This window comes from Anarrhichthys ocellatus, unplaced genomic scaffold (genome assembly GCF_004355925.1).
Source record: "Anarrhichthys ocellatus isolate YVR2014 unplaced genomic scaffold, GSC_Weel_1.0 scaffold15, whole genome shotgun sequence".
Classification (NCBI taxonomy): Eukaryota; Metazoa; Chordata; class Actinopteri; order Perciformes; family Anarhichadidae; genus Anarrhichthys; species Anarrhichthys ocellatus.
In genome coordinates, this window is record NW_022280045.1 from 3800327 (window position 1) to 3813966 (window position 13640).

Below are 13640 nucleotides of genomic sequence, written 5' to 3' on the forward strand. Positions count from 1 at the left end.
TATTGAGAGAAGTTACATTTACATCATTCAGGCAGAATCATTCACTTACAAATTGGCATATGTAAAATGTGAGATGTGAAAAGGAAATAATTTTCCTCTCTTATCTTCCTACAACATATTACTGCTGCCCTTCCCATCTGCTGCTCTGTGTGCCTTTTATTTTTTTCCCTTTTGTATTGTGTACACACTGTGTGTTAATGAGACACTAGATGAAGCCAAACCTATTCATCTCAATCCCATTGTTCAAACCGCCACGTCTGGAGACGGAGCTTCAGAGCTGCCAGCAACTCAGACGACGCCTGCTCACCTGCTTGGTCACACTCCATGCAAAGGTTTAATTGGAGGGAAGAGCGTGATCGAGAGCAAGACAAGGAGACAGATTTAATTGGTGAATGAAGAGAAAGACAGAATATAGGCAGGCCGTCCATTTCTATGAAACGCCCCTCCCGCCTCTACCTGCTCTCATCTATCCCTCGACGCGCACATAATGCAGCAACAGTGTCCATCAAGGGGAAGACGGGAACAAAAAGATAAACTCCGCTCATTCTGTGGCACATTGAGTTAAAATGGCAGCCTGTCAGATAAGCAGGAAAAAAAAGGTGGTGGACAAAGAATGGGAAGGCCAGAGGAGCAGAGAGAGAAAGAGAGAGAGAGAGAGAGATAAACACAAGCACAAATAGAGATAGTGAGGAGAGTGAATGAGAGGAAGATGCCAGTTTGATGTGGGAATAGGAGGAAACAGACAAAAGAGGAGGAGGAGGAGGGAAAGCAGAAATGAGATGCAGACGCAGTCAATAAAGACGTGAAGGTGCAGGAAGGGAGGAGAACGGCACATCATTGCGGACTTTAGCACAATCTGCTGAGTTCATCTCAAAGCACACTATTCAGCCTCTGGCTCTTAAAAACTCTCATGTTCCCTTTTGTTTCCCTCCCGCTCTCTTTGTGTCGTTCTCTCTAAATCCCCGTCACACAATGTGGATCTGCCTATCACTGTCTCCAAGGGAAGGCCCACCGCCTCTTTCAGCAGGTTATCAAGGCGGGCACATGCTATTAATTACTGAGCCGTCATTGATCTTACCATATGTGCACACAGATAAGGATTTAAACGAGAAGGGCGTGTGTGTTTGTGGTAAAAAAAACAAAAAGGCTTTTGTGTGTATGCAGCAGACAGGAGTGTGTGAGGTCTGGGTTCAATTTAGGGTCAGATGTTTAGCTAAAAGTTAAGGAGAAGTCCCGGGGAGAAGTTAAAAGTGCACGCTGTTTACAGAAGTCCAGTGTTACTTTCAACACAGAAGAAAGAGGAAAAATGGGAGAAAAAGAATCACAGAAAGCGACAGCCATGCAGTAAATATCCTTATCTCATATTCACAGTGGTGACGTCGGATTGCACCGCACACAAAGCAATTCATTTGTTTCTGCCTCCCTTACTCGGAGCGCTGTTGGTGACTAGCTGACGATGTCATGATGTAACTCCAGGAAACTGATGTTCTCGAATAGAAGGTCATCTATTTTCTATTATGCACTAAAATGAGGTTACCGCATGTCAATGCTTCTGCTACCATGTCGGAAGATCAGATATTGACTCGAAAAAGGGGTGATGTAAGGTGGGGAAATGGAGGTGACTCTCCTTGTGATGTGGTTAAGGTATCAAGGCAGGCACTGTAATCAAGCCTTGTTTAAGGCTGTGCAGGAACTAAGAATATACTCGGATGGTGTGATGTAATGTGCGGTAAAACTTGGGTGGGCTTGCTGATCAAGGGCTCGAATGCTGTTGCGTGCTGTCATACACTGTGACTAAACATGGAAAAGTGTTGCACTGCTCCTCTCACTCAGTCCTGTGGGGATTAAGGATTACTGACGTGGAGATTTTACCCTACCCTGTGGAATACCTATAATAAGCTGAAACAATGAGTATGAATAACAACGATCCTGTTTCGCAAATCTGGGCGGAGGACTCGACACCTCAGTCATTATTTGAGAACTACAGTATGTCGGAAACATTCCATGTTTTACAATAAGTTTATGTTTTTCTCTTGTTCTGGCAGCCATGGACGCGCCCCTGAACCTGACAGCCAGTGAAGTGAATCACCGCAGCGCTCTCATCTCCTGGCAGCCGCCAATCGCGGAAATTGACAACTACATGCTCACCTACAAGACACTTGACGGCAGCCGTAAAGTATGTAGCGCACATAGCTGAACTCTCGTGTCTCAACTCTGTCTTGTACACACTGACACACATACTGTTGATATCCTATACACGGTATTTCCATTATAGAAAAAATGTCTGTGTTTCCTTATCTACTCTCCATCTTATTCAAATCCTGTTAAAAAAATGCATGCTAACCAACATGTGTCAGGGAGGTAAGCTGTACTTTTGTTAATCCACACACCTGAAAAGAGAAACCGAATTCTGCAGATATTGAAGCACATATTTGAAACCTCTTTTTGGATTTCTGCAAAAAAAGAGAAAATGTTCCCAATTCAATCAACTTATTATAATAGAGTTGAACGTTGTTCAGGAAAAGAAAATGAATGCGGAATCACAACTTTATGACAAACACTTCAAAAATCCAAGTTTTGTCTTTCAATCATGTTGATGTGGAGCGTGCAAGCATTTTGGGACACACAAACCCACAGATTGAAAAACACGCACACACAAGGGAACTAGGCAGTCCAATTGCCTGTCTAATAGAGATATTACTTTAATGTGTCTCAGGAGAGACATTGTTTATTTTGATTAAACTTTTTGATGTGGCTGAGTAATGGCAATAAGGCACGCGCCATGCCGTTAACGAATTGACTATAACCATTTCCCATGATGCTCTGCAATAGACTCCTTTTTATTGGCAATCCCGTGTCTTACACATAAGCGCACGCATGTAACTAAATGCACACAGACTGTATCCCTTAATGCCAAGGGCCACCGTAGTGTCAGGATTTAATAAAAGAACGGTCATGAAACACGCTCGCATCTACTGTATGTGCAGCTCTCACACACACACACACACACACACACAATCTGCTGTGTGGTTGACCATCGGGTGTCACTCATGCACAGAGAATGCAACGGTAACATGTCATATCGTCCCTTTTTTTTCAATTTCACTTGTTTCCAATCGATACAGACTTCCATCAGCATTTGTTCTTAAATATATTCACAGTCTTCATGTTGATCCCATGTTCTACCTTTTCATCCTTTTCCCCAAAAAAATGGTTTGTTTTCTAAAGAAACATTTGTCTAGAAATATTATGGCATTTACGTAGGGGTAACACTAAATTAACATTTGATGTGACATTTCCATGACTCTGCATACATTTACATGTTAAGTCAAACAGAAATTATCTTTTCACAATTATTTTTCTCCTACAACATACATATCTGCATAATGCATGTGCAATCAGTGCCCAGCAGGGAGACATTTGTATTCAATACTGTTTGGTTTCATTAGGTGCTCCCTTTTTTAGAATTCCCCAAAAAATGTTGTTTTCATACAGCTAATCAAATTCATTTAAAACCATATCTGCACAGAGCAGTAACTCCACTCTTCCATCATAGGCAGATGGTCATACTGACTAGTGACCAAACGGCAGCATTCTACACAAAACGAGAGCCACAGGCTTTGAGCGTCAACACTTTCTTGCTAATGTACCCTTCCTATCAAACTTACAAATACATTTAGCTTAACACTCTAACTAGCAAACAAGGACACATGTCTTTGGTTGCTGAATGAGCGACCAAACAAACGTCCATCAGAGAAATGTGCACTTTTAGCATCAGTTTGCAAGCTTGAGAGCTAATCAGTTCCTCAGATGTAATATCCGTCTGTTAAGATGTTGGCGTTGTCCTGACTCTTCACTACCACTGCAAACAAAAATACCGTTAGCTCACAGCTAGTAGCAACGGTTTCCCGCCAAAGTGTGCTCATGTTGCGTCTTCTCCTTCAGTGACTGAGAGGAAAAGGAACCTTTTTGATACATACATACATACAAAGATTTTTCTTCTTCTTTTTATAATAAAAAAATATTAACAATGAGTTTCAAGATTGCGTTGACTTTTTTGGAAGCAAAACTAATTGTGATGTCAGTTCACTGCTTTTAATGAAGTTTTTTGTTGCCAATTGCATACAGTAGTTTCCTATTAAATTCATGCGTTGAAATCTGGAAGATCTTGCAAATCCAATTTAAACGAATTGTCAATCAATTGAAAATCAATAAATTTCTCTTTGAGCATGTTCCTTTTATATTTTATTCAAATCTCTGTTCATTACTGTGAGCTGCCTCAACAAGTGCACATTTTGAATTCATGTTGTTCAACAAGTAATGAGTCACATCCCTCATTAATGCTTAGAGCAAAAATGATTGCCGTGGCGGAAGTTTGAAGTACTCATTGTGAGAAACTCCTCCGGTCGTCTTCACTTGAGGTCTGGCGTAGGTGAAAAACATGCAGCAGCGTTACCTCGGCTCTAATCTAACCACATATTGGTGAGCCTCGCAGCTGTTCAGCCAGCTCCTACAGAGATAATGGACTTTTGTCATTTACACACAGTAGCTTTGAGATCATTTCTTATCTGATTAACATGTACTTACCAGTTTGTAAATGCATGTATCACCGTTGGTTTTGTTCGTGCCTGGAGTAACAAAGATCTCCCCCTTCAAACACACAAGGATAAATACACATCCACCAAACGTCCAACCACTCACCCTCACATACACAATCAATAGCAAGCGTATATTGGTATATGTATTATAAAACGAGGCCATTTCGCTTGCAATATAAATCTTATCTTGACCCTGAAAACCTGGTGGGAATATGTCAGATCCTCTGAGACAGAGAGACACCATTTACCAGCTGCTGCCCTGCATAATTCACATAGACACATTGCCTAGATATGGGTGGTTTCTTTTCCCAAACTGGCTGAATATTTCATTTTTACTTGTTCATATTTAATGTGTATCCAGGGCAAAGTGTAACACACACATGCACACAAACACACGAATAGACAAGTCTCTGTTCATCAATTGAGCATTCTGCCTGTGGATTTATGTCTCATCTAAAAAACTGATGTCGCAGAGAATACTCGGTCAAACGTTTGGCTCCCCAAGACAGGCTCAGTGAAAGGCGATTGGGAAAAAGCAAAGGGAAGTAACTCGACTGTACCGTCGTGACTCCTTAACCACAAATAGAAATATTTGTTTCCTGTTTGCTGAGCAGCTTCTCAGCTTGCCTGTCGGATAAGAGTCTTTTATCTTGTATCCCCTGTCTAGTTGGCCCCACTTGTCCTCCCCTTCTGTGTTTTTCTATGGCTCTAGTCATCTGTGGAGGCAGCCACACTTGCTCTGCAGATGTTGGAAGAGTAACTCTTACGGCTTAGTTGATTGTTATTTCTGCGTCATGCCAAACACACACAGCAGTACAAAACACCACAGTTTTTACAATACAAAAGCCCATCAGTTACATAGAAGATATACAAAAGTTCTTCATTGTGTGTTCAAACAGCAGATTAATGTTGAAAATATAGGTTTTCACAAACAGGGAATTGGCTTTGGTGTACTGGTGTATAACATGAACATAGTAAGAGAAGATGCAGTTAAAAATAACAGCAGGTATTGCAAAAATCAAGAAATATAAATATAGAATAGAGGTAGAATTAGAAAAAAACAGGAACAAAAATTATAGAAATATTTGCAATATATCTGAGTTTAAATCAATGAACTGTGCAGTATTTAGAAGTGGTAGATTTGTGCAGATATTTGCAAAATTGTCCAAGGAATGTGGAGAGGTTCACTGTGGGAATATGCAACGTACAGAGACGCAGTCTCAAAGATGTGTGATAATGCGTCCAGACAGCTGTGAAGACGTCAATGTAACATGCAGTGTCTATGGGAGGGGATGAGCATCACTGTCTTGTTGATGAGGCCAGTTGCAGTATATTTCATATTCTACTACTTCACCAATACGGTTTTTAAATGAATCGAATATCCTTTTTTTCAGTCCCTCTATATCAACCTCAGTTGTTGCCAGTTTGATGTAATGTTGTGCTACTGGAACACAAAGCCAGCTGTCGTGCTTTTCCTGAACAAAAATAGCTTGAAGGTCTTTTTAAAACTCACAAGCTCAACTCAACGTTGTATCAGTGACTGGTGGGGATTCTAACATAATGTGTTTTTTACCCTGAGGTTTATGCTGAATACACATTCAAGTATTGATTTTTATGGAGGGCAATTTCTTAATCTTAATATCTTTGAACTTGTATGTGTGTGTGAATTTGTTCACGTGTGTGTTCTAGGAGCTGATCCTGGATGCAGAGGACACATGGATCCGACTAGAGGGACTGGCAGAGAACACAGAGTACACTGTCAATCTCCAGGCTGCAAGAGGACTTGACACCAGCGCTGTAGTCTCCACTACCTTCACTACAGGTACCGTACACAGACATTCACTCACAATGACACACACACACACACAATGTATTGGTATTCTTTGATTTAAGTTTGGAAAGAGATTCTTATGGGATGAGTTTTCTTATCCTGGATTTTTTTTCTCGTGTTTCACATTACTGTCACCATAACAAAGGTGCACAATAATGGGTCCGCAAAGTCTGACACAATTTTCATCTCCCTTCCCTGTTGCATAGTGGGGGAGACTTCTCATTAGGCTGTACCTGCAGGGTCGCTGTCTACAAACCTAGAGCTGAACAGGGTGCTCTAATCTTCAGTGTGTAATTAGATGCAGGATATGTCACTCAAATAAGGGTTAGAAAGCGTCGTGAAGATGCTAATCACCTGGGGTCTCATTTATAAAACAGTGCAAAGGATTTTATGAATCCAAAAATCAACTAGGAAATGTGCTCACATGGATCCACCTCGCCCCAACATTCAACTTTAAATGGTCAATGCAAAGCACCTCATAAATGCTGAAGCATGAAATGGACCTGTTGATCAATGGTTGTTAACAAGTAATCACGAGGGGAAACTACTGAGAGGAAGACCAAGAAAAGGAATTGTCGGACACAGAAATCAAGGGGCTTGTGGGTGAGGTGGTCCCTCTGGATTCTATAGTATTAGAAGTATTAGAAAATATTATTAAAAACTGTTGACGCTATGTTCTGCAAATATTTAATGCTATTTCATGTTATCTTTGATTTCCACAACCAATCATTTCAACAGCTGTGGCACGAGTGTCCGCTAGTCCGGCCCTCCACCCCCCCCCCCCCCCCCCCCCCCCACTGTACAGACAGACAGCGCTGATGAATTGTTGAGTGAAATGTGATTTAAGATAAGTTAGTTAGTAATTGAAAGGTGCGGGTCCATCACTACATGGACCCGTAATTTTACATTACACATCGGCATATTGATATTTCAACATAGATTACTGCAGTTTCAAGAACAAAAAAAAAAAGACATCCTGAATGTTGCCTAAGGCCACATCATTTCAAATTCTATCCAGAAATCTCTACAAGCTTAATTATTGAAGTCAAACTATGGACAAAAACAAGTAAATCATAATTTGTCCTCAAACCTCTTCTTCTTCTTCTCTCCAGGGAGCCGTCTGTTTGCGACACCTCAGAATTGTGCCCAACACCTGCTGAACGGAGAGACGCTGGGCGGCGTCTACACCATTTACATCAGCAGAGACCTGAGCCAGGGTGTGCAGGTGTACTGCGACATGACCACCGATGAAGGAGGCTGGATTGTAAGTCACTGTGAAGATAATGCTTTCTTTCTTTTATTAGCACTTTTGTTAAAAAATGAACTCTGTCAATTAGGTTAAAGAAAGGGCCACATACAATACTGAATGTCCTTGTGATCATAGTACTGAGTTTTTCTCAGCTATTTTAATCAACAACCGAGTTGTATTTTTCTGATCTTGTCACGTCGTCATATTTTGGTGTCCAGGTATTTCAGCGTCGTCAGAACGGCCTCACAGACTTTTCCAGGAAGTGGAGTGACTATCGGGTCGGCTTTGGAAACCTGGAGGATGAATTCTGGCTTGGTAAGACTTAATCAGACTTAATCAGACTTAATCTGAGTTAATTAAGAGAATACAATGTGTAGAGTGTACCGTAGTTTAAAATACAAGCATCTTGACCAAGTCCATCACCATGTCCAGTTATTGATGTCTGATACAACAACAGCTTCTGTAGTTGTAAGAATACTTGTAGGTTAAGATAAACATCTGTCCTCTTTCAAGACAGCAATTGAGGAGTAGTTTCTGATATGATACCGATTAACATGTAGGCGTATTAGACAATTCACATGTAAGGTCAGGTTTGCTTCCTTATTCCTACTTCTTGTCACCCTGCCCAACATATTTCAGCTGCATTTCATGGGCTGCAGGCAGATATTAAGCTGCAATATGCTACCCAATTTGTTCAGTTTTGTGAAGGCTGTTTCACCCTCTTTACCTATATGCACCGTCTCCATGACTGAAGTTGATTTAATGGACACAATCAATCGAGGCTCATAGCTTTCACTTGGTTTCAATTGATGCATCTTTTTTATGTGTTTCCAATATCTTGTGCAGGCAGTATAGCCTTTCTTGTGCGATTTTTCACTCTTTATTAAGACGGAGAAGCGTGCTTTTAGCTCATTTCATCGTCCAGCACTCGACTTCACAAAGTCTATTCGATTCATTACTGAATTCTCTGAAAGTTCATCTCTCCCTGAAATGACTTGGTAATTGTTTTTGGCGTCGCTCTGATTCAAAGACAACACAACGGAACATCCTCACTGTTTTGATGGACTGCTGAATATCTCTTTTCCCTCCAGAAAAATCTCATTATGAAAAAAAAGAGTTATATTCATTAGAAAATGTGCAAAATGAGTCGTGTTTCTTCATGGGCTAGTTTTGGTGTTATTGTTTTGGTGCAGATGATTAAAGGAAAATATGACATGAATATTCCATTAACTGAATCAGAACCTGTCTGGCTGCTTTTTTGAACCTTTTGATTAGAGAAATTAAATAACAACACGGGGGGAAATATGATGCCATTGCATTACCACCACATTATCACAGAGCGGAGGCTGTTACTTTGCATCTGACACATATGGGATCGTAACACAAGATAGCTGTGGCACGCTCTAGTCCATTAGTGACTAAACACACGGTAATATGCGAAAGCATGAAGAGATTTTAGATCCAACCTCTCATGAACAGGAGCTCCAATAAAAACGGATTCGGCTACAAAAGCCTGCAATTCTAGTTGAGTCTGTCAGATTTGTTGCCTCGGTGGTATTTTTAAAGCAGTAGTTTGCAGTGTTGTCGAGTGGAATCGAGAAAGAATGTCAGCTGGACCTGTTACTTTGTACTTTGTACAGCACCGCAGGGAAGGGTGTTCAAGGGTAGCTCTTAACATTTTACCACAGCAGGAAATAAGTTGGATTGCTTTTTTTGCTGGTATACATTCATAATTAGCTTTCCTATGTCAACAAACAAGTGTGGGGGGAAATTACTCACTGAAGCGCAGGAGGTGTGATAAATATCTTGGACAAACATCTTTGTACGATAACACTACACACATCCTACAGGAGAGAGATCCCTCCTCTGTGCACACGACACCGTATAAAGGATGGACATAGTGAGCTGCAGACTGACAGCAGTGTTTTAGCTGGAGGCCTCATGGAGCAGCATCCTCGCACAGATTTGCCTCGTTTCTTGCAGATCTATGTCGGCTTTGTCCGCATAATAACATCTGAAAACATCGAAGCATATCTGGTTCAGCGAGTACAACATTCCATCTGACCCATTTCCACTTCAGCTGAATCAGCAATAATCTGCCCTCTCACTGTTTCTTGACGTATACTAGTCGGGGGCACCTCCTTCCATCTTTTGGGTCTTGTTTTACTTTTTTTAGTGCCTTCTAGGTTGCACTCACCCCGCGTCTTTCTTCTATCCTACAGTACTCTGTCCTCTCAGTGCATAAAACCAGCTTAATGTAACCTCGGGGTGTGCGGAGCATCACAAGCTGCTCTTTGCTCCTGTGAGAGCTTCTCCCCATGATGCCAGATTACAGATAACACGCCAGCAGGGAACCCGGTAGCCTCAGAGTACGGCACAAAATGTCGAGCCTGCTGCAGGAAACTGTCCTGTTAGTCCGTTGGTCCAGTGGTTGTAATAATACAAAAAAGGTGATGTTAAAAGGTTATTCACATAGGGACATCCTTCTGGTTGTAAAGTATTTGAAGGAGGTGAAGGAAAGTCATGAAGAAATGTTTTTGCAATACAACTAATACAATAGCTTCACTCCTATTAAAACTCTAGTTCTTTTCTTTCATTTCAACAAAAGTCAGCACCTCTAAAGACGGCTTGTATTGGCGAGTTTTTGGACCACTGGAAACACTGTGACAAACTGTTGGACAACTAGCCAACCTGTTTTCTGTTTACATGGAGAAACGTGTTTCTAGCACGCTCTGAGTCTCAGTGCTGTCAAAGAATACTGATAATGGACCCTGGAAAAAGTTTACTCACTCTTATTATTCTACGCCCCGTTGTTTTAGCTTGTATTTGCGTACATTTTGGGAAATAGGCACCATTAAAGGTATGCCAAAGAAGCTGTTAGCAGTTCCTGTTTGAGTCACGTCGATGGATATACAGACAGTCATCACTGGATTACTTTGTTACTGAAGAAAACTTAAAAACATGATTGTCAAGCAAGTTCTGGAGTTGTAAGTAGGAGTGGGTGATGTATCGAATTTATCCGATATTGTTATCTACATTTTATGTGCAATATGGTAGATTACCATATCATTATATGGAAATATTCCTTGCGCATTTCAGTAATTTCTTTATGCTTTTTAAAAGCAGGCCATGTTCACATGCAGGAGACCAACTCTCCCTCTCATAGACACACACAGACAGACACCACATCCATCAGTTTTACTTAAATCATTGTCCAGAGTTCACGTCAATTCAAACGGTCCCAGAGAGGAGCCAAACACAAAAGAATTAATTCTAAAAAGAACAGCAGGTCTGTCATCTGGAGGTGGTTTGTTTTCAGGAGAGCAGATGTGGAAGAGACTACAATCCTCTGCAAAATATGTCTCAAAACCATTGTTGCTAAAGATAGCAGTACCACGAATCTGTTCCATCACCACAACACACCCTGTGCAGAACACTACAGTCAATCCAGCCTTCACTTGGAAAAAGACATTCTCTACAGTCTACTCCCAACAATGTTTTGCGGTACATATATACACCAGGCATTACAGTAAGATCGTGTAAGAACTTTCTTCAAATTAAAAGCAACCTTTCAGTGAACGTGATTGGCAGTTTTAGTCAGTCTGTCAATAATAGATACAAATAAATGAATGAATATTAAATGATAGATAAAAGGGATGACAGTTAATTAAAATAACTAATAGCTGCAAAATGTGTTTCAGAGAAAACTTAGATATTAATTGTGTGAATAATTATGTTTACCTCATAATAAAGACTACAGTTCCAAAGACAAATGTGACTTCAAAATAAAAGATCAAGATGTAGTTTGTATATCTACTCTAAGCGGACTCTTGCTAGTTTCTCAAGATTACCAACCTTTAGTTGCTCTCATGGACTTCAACTGCTGTGCTGTTAAGCGGTCAAACTACAATAACTAACTTTCAGAATACTGGCATGCACAATAAAATAAATGTATGATCCACAGACATGTCTGTGTTATAACACCCCTAAACATTTAGGATATGTTGTTACTTTTTCTAAAATACTACCACTGTTTTGAATGTCTCTGCACTTCCGATGGCTGTGTATTAAACACTTCTGTGTCGCTTTGTACAGTTTTTTTGTGTTTCGTCCTGTGACCACACTGTATTTGCTCTCCAATGTAAGCATTTACAGTGTAAGAAGTGTCCTTAAAATGTGTCTTCCTGAGAGAAACTGCAGATGGTGACTGCAGTTTGAGACCATTTGTCCTTCACTCTTCTTTCTACAGATTAGTTCATAGCCCGTGGAGAACCATTAGAGTGAACATTTAGCTAATCGCTGCCTCCACACACATAACGGTAATATATTGGAGAGTATGGAACCATAAACATCGACATTAAATCCACTCAAACTGAAAGGAAGAGGCACTTGACTGGTCAGCAGTAAAGAATATGGAAATTAAGCTTTCATTATTATGTGTTATAGTTTGGAAACGGCCATTTTTAGTGCTGCTCAAGGGCAATCTATTCTCCCTGCTCACTGACCTCAGCCAGTTTTCATGCTGAGCACAATGTCAGTTTGATGATGTAATAAGAGAGAGAAACCAGGGAGTCTGTGTGTGAATATGTGATCATAATCCCATACTTTCTTTGCTTCTCCCCCCCCCCCCCCCCTCCCCCCCTTGCTTCTGTGTAAGTGAGAGAGAAAGGCTGGTAATAAAATGTGACTAGATGGTAATATTGGTAGTTTAATAGTACTAGAGTGCAATAGTGTGTCAAAAATGCATTTTTAATCGCTGCAGTTTGGAATAGAGCAGTCCGACCCCATAAAACTGAAAGTAAAAAAAATGATGGGTGCAGGATTAATTGCTGGTAATACAGTGATATTATACAACGGTAATTAGAGATGACTGAGTGTTAAATACTATTTTATTACAACGATTGCTTTTCCCCTGTCACATTAAGTGCCTTTGGGTTGTTACGTAGATTTTTATCTGTTTTCCATTGACGTATACTACAGCAGACTTGTAGTTCAGTTTAGGCTTTTCGTACATGGGATGCTTCTGATGGAGGTTAAGCAGGGAAAGAGACTCCTTTCCAAACGGGTGCTTGTTGTATTCTGAGAGTGAAGGCAGTTCCAATCTCTCAGGTCGGTGTGGGGTCTTATCTCCCGCCGGTGTTCAAACGAGCCTCACATCTGCTGCCTCGGAGATAGAGAGCAAAGCCCCCTATCTCAGCAAGATGTGGCATTTGCAGAAGGGCTGGTGGTGACAGTGTCCACTGCTCTCCACAATTTCAGTCATACTCATCCATACAACTAGCTGACAAAGACGTCCGACATAGTGCTTATCGGGATCCAAACCTTTAACCTGCAAAGCTGCACCTGCAAAGCTGTCTATGTGTACGTACAGGTGCTAGAATGTCTTTTAAGTCACAGAAATACATTCTTTTTGTAAAGTTTTTACGTCTACTCCTGTCAATGTTCTTACACATTTTTGTATTTTATTTACTTTATATAGTCTAGAGTTTGTCCTCATCTGAATCAAGGGTCAAAGGATAGAAAGTGTTAAATGCTGTGAAGATCGTAAAGCCCTTTGAGCAAAATGTGTGATTGGTAAAGTTGAAGTTGAAGTGGAGTTTTCGTCAATCACAATATGAGTGTAATGTCTTCCATATCATATTTATTATACTAATATCTTTTGGTTATCGACTACAATGCAATATAATGTGTGTGTTGTGTCTCCACAGGTCTAGACAACATCCAGAGGATTGCTGCTCAGGGCCGTTATGAGCTGAGAATTGATATGAAGGACGGACAAGAGTCGGTCTACGCCAACTACGACAAATTCTCCATCGGAGATGCAAGAAATCTCTACAAGCTCAGGATAGGAGAGTACAATGGCACCGCTGGTACGTGGTGAAATACATTACATTGAATACAAGGTGTTTTTTAAGTTAACATACATCATTGTTTTGTATTTTACTTGGCTTCGTGGATGATT

At 40.7% G+C, this 13640-nt stretch overlaps 1 protein-coding gene across 2 annotated transcripts in view; it reads left to right on the top strand.

Annotated features, from left to right (window-relative positions):
* The window catches only part of tnr (tenascin R (restrictin, janusin)), a 66514-nt gene that overhangs the window by 46049 nt on the left and 6825 nt on the right, over positions 1-13640 (top strand). For both annotated transcript variants that reach the window (XM_031854433.1, XM_031854434.1), the window contains exons 22-26: positions 2046-2176; positions 6288-6420; positions 7542-7693; positions 7897-7993; positions 13387-13548. In XM_031854433.1, the coding sequence (XP_031710293.1) occupies positions 2046-2176; positions 6288-6420; positions 7542-7693; positions 7897-7993; positions 13387-13548 (675 nt within the window). The remainder of the gene's footprint in view (positions 1-2045; positions 2177-6287; positions 6421-7541; positions 7694-7896; positions 7994-13386; positions 13549-13640) is intronic.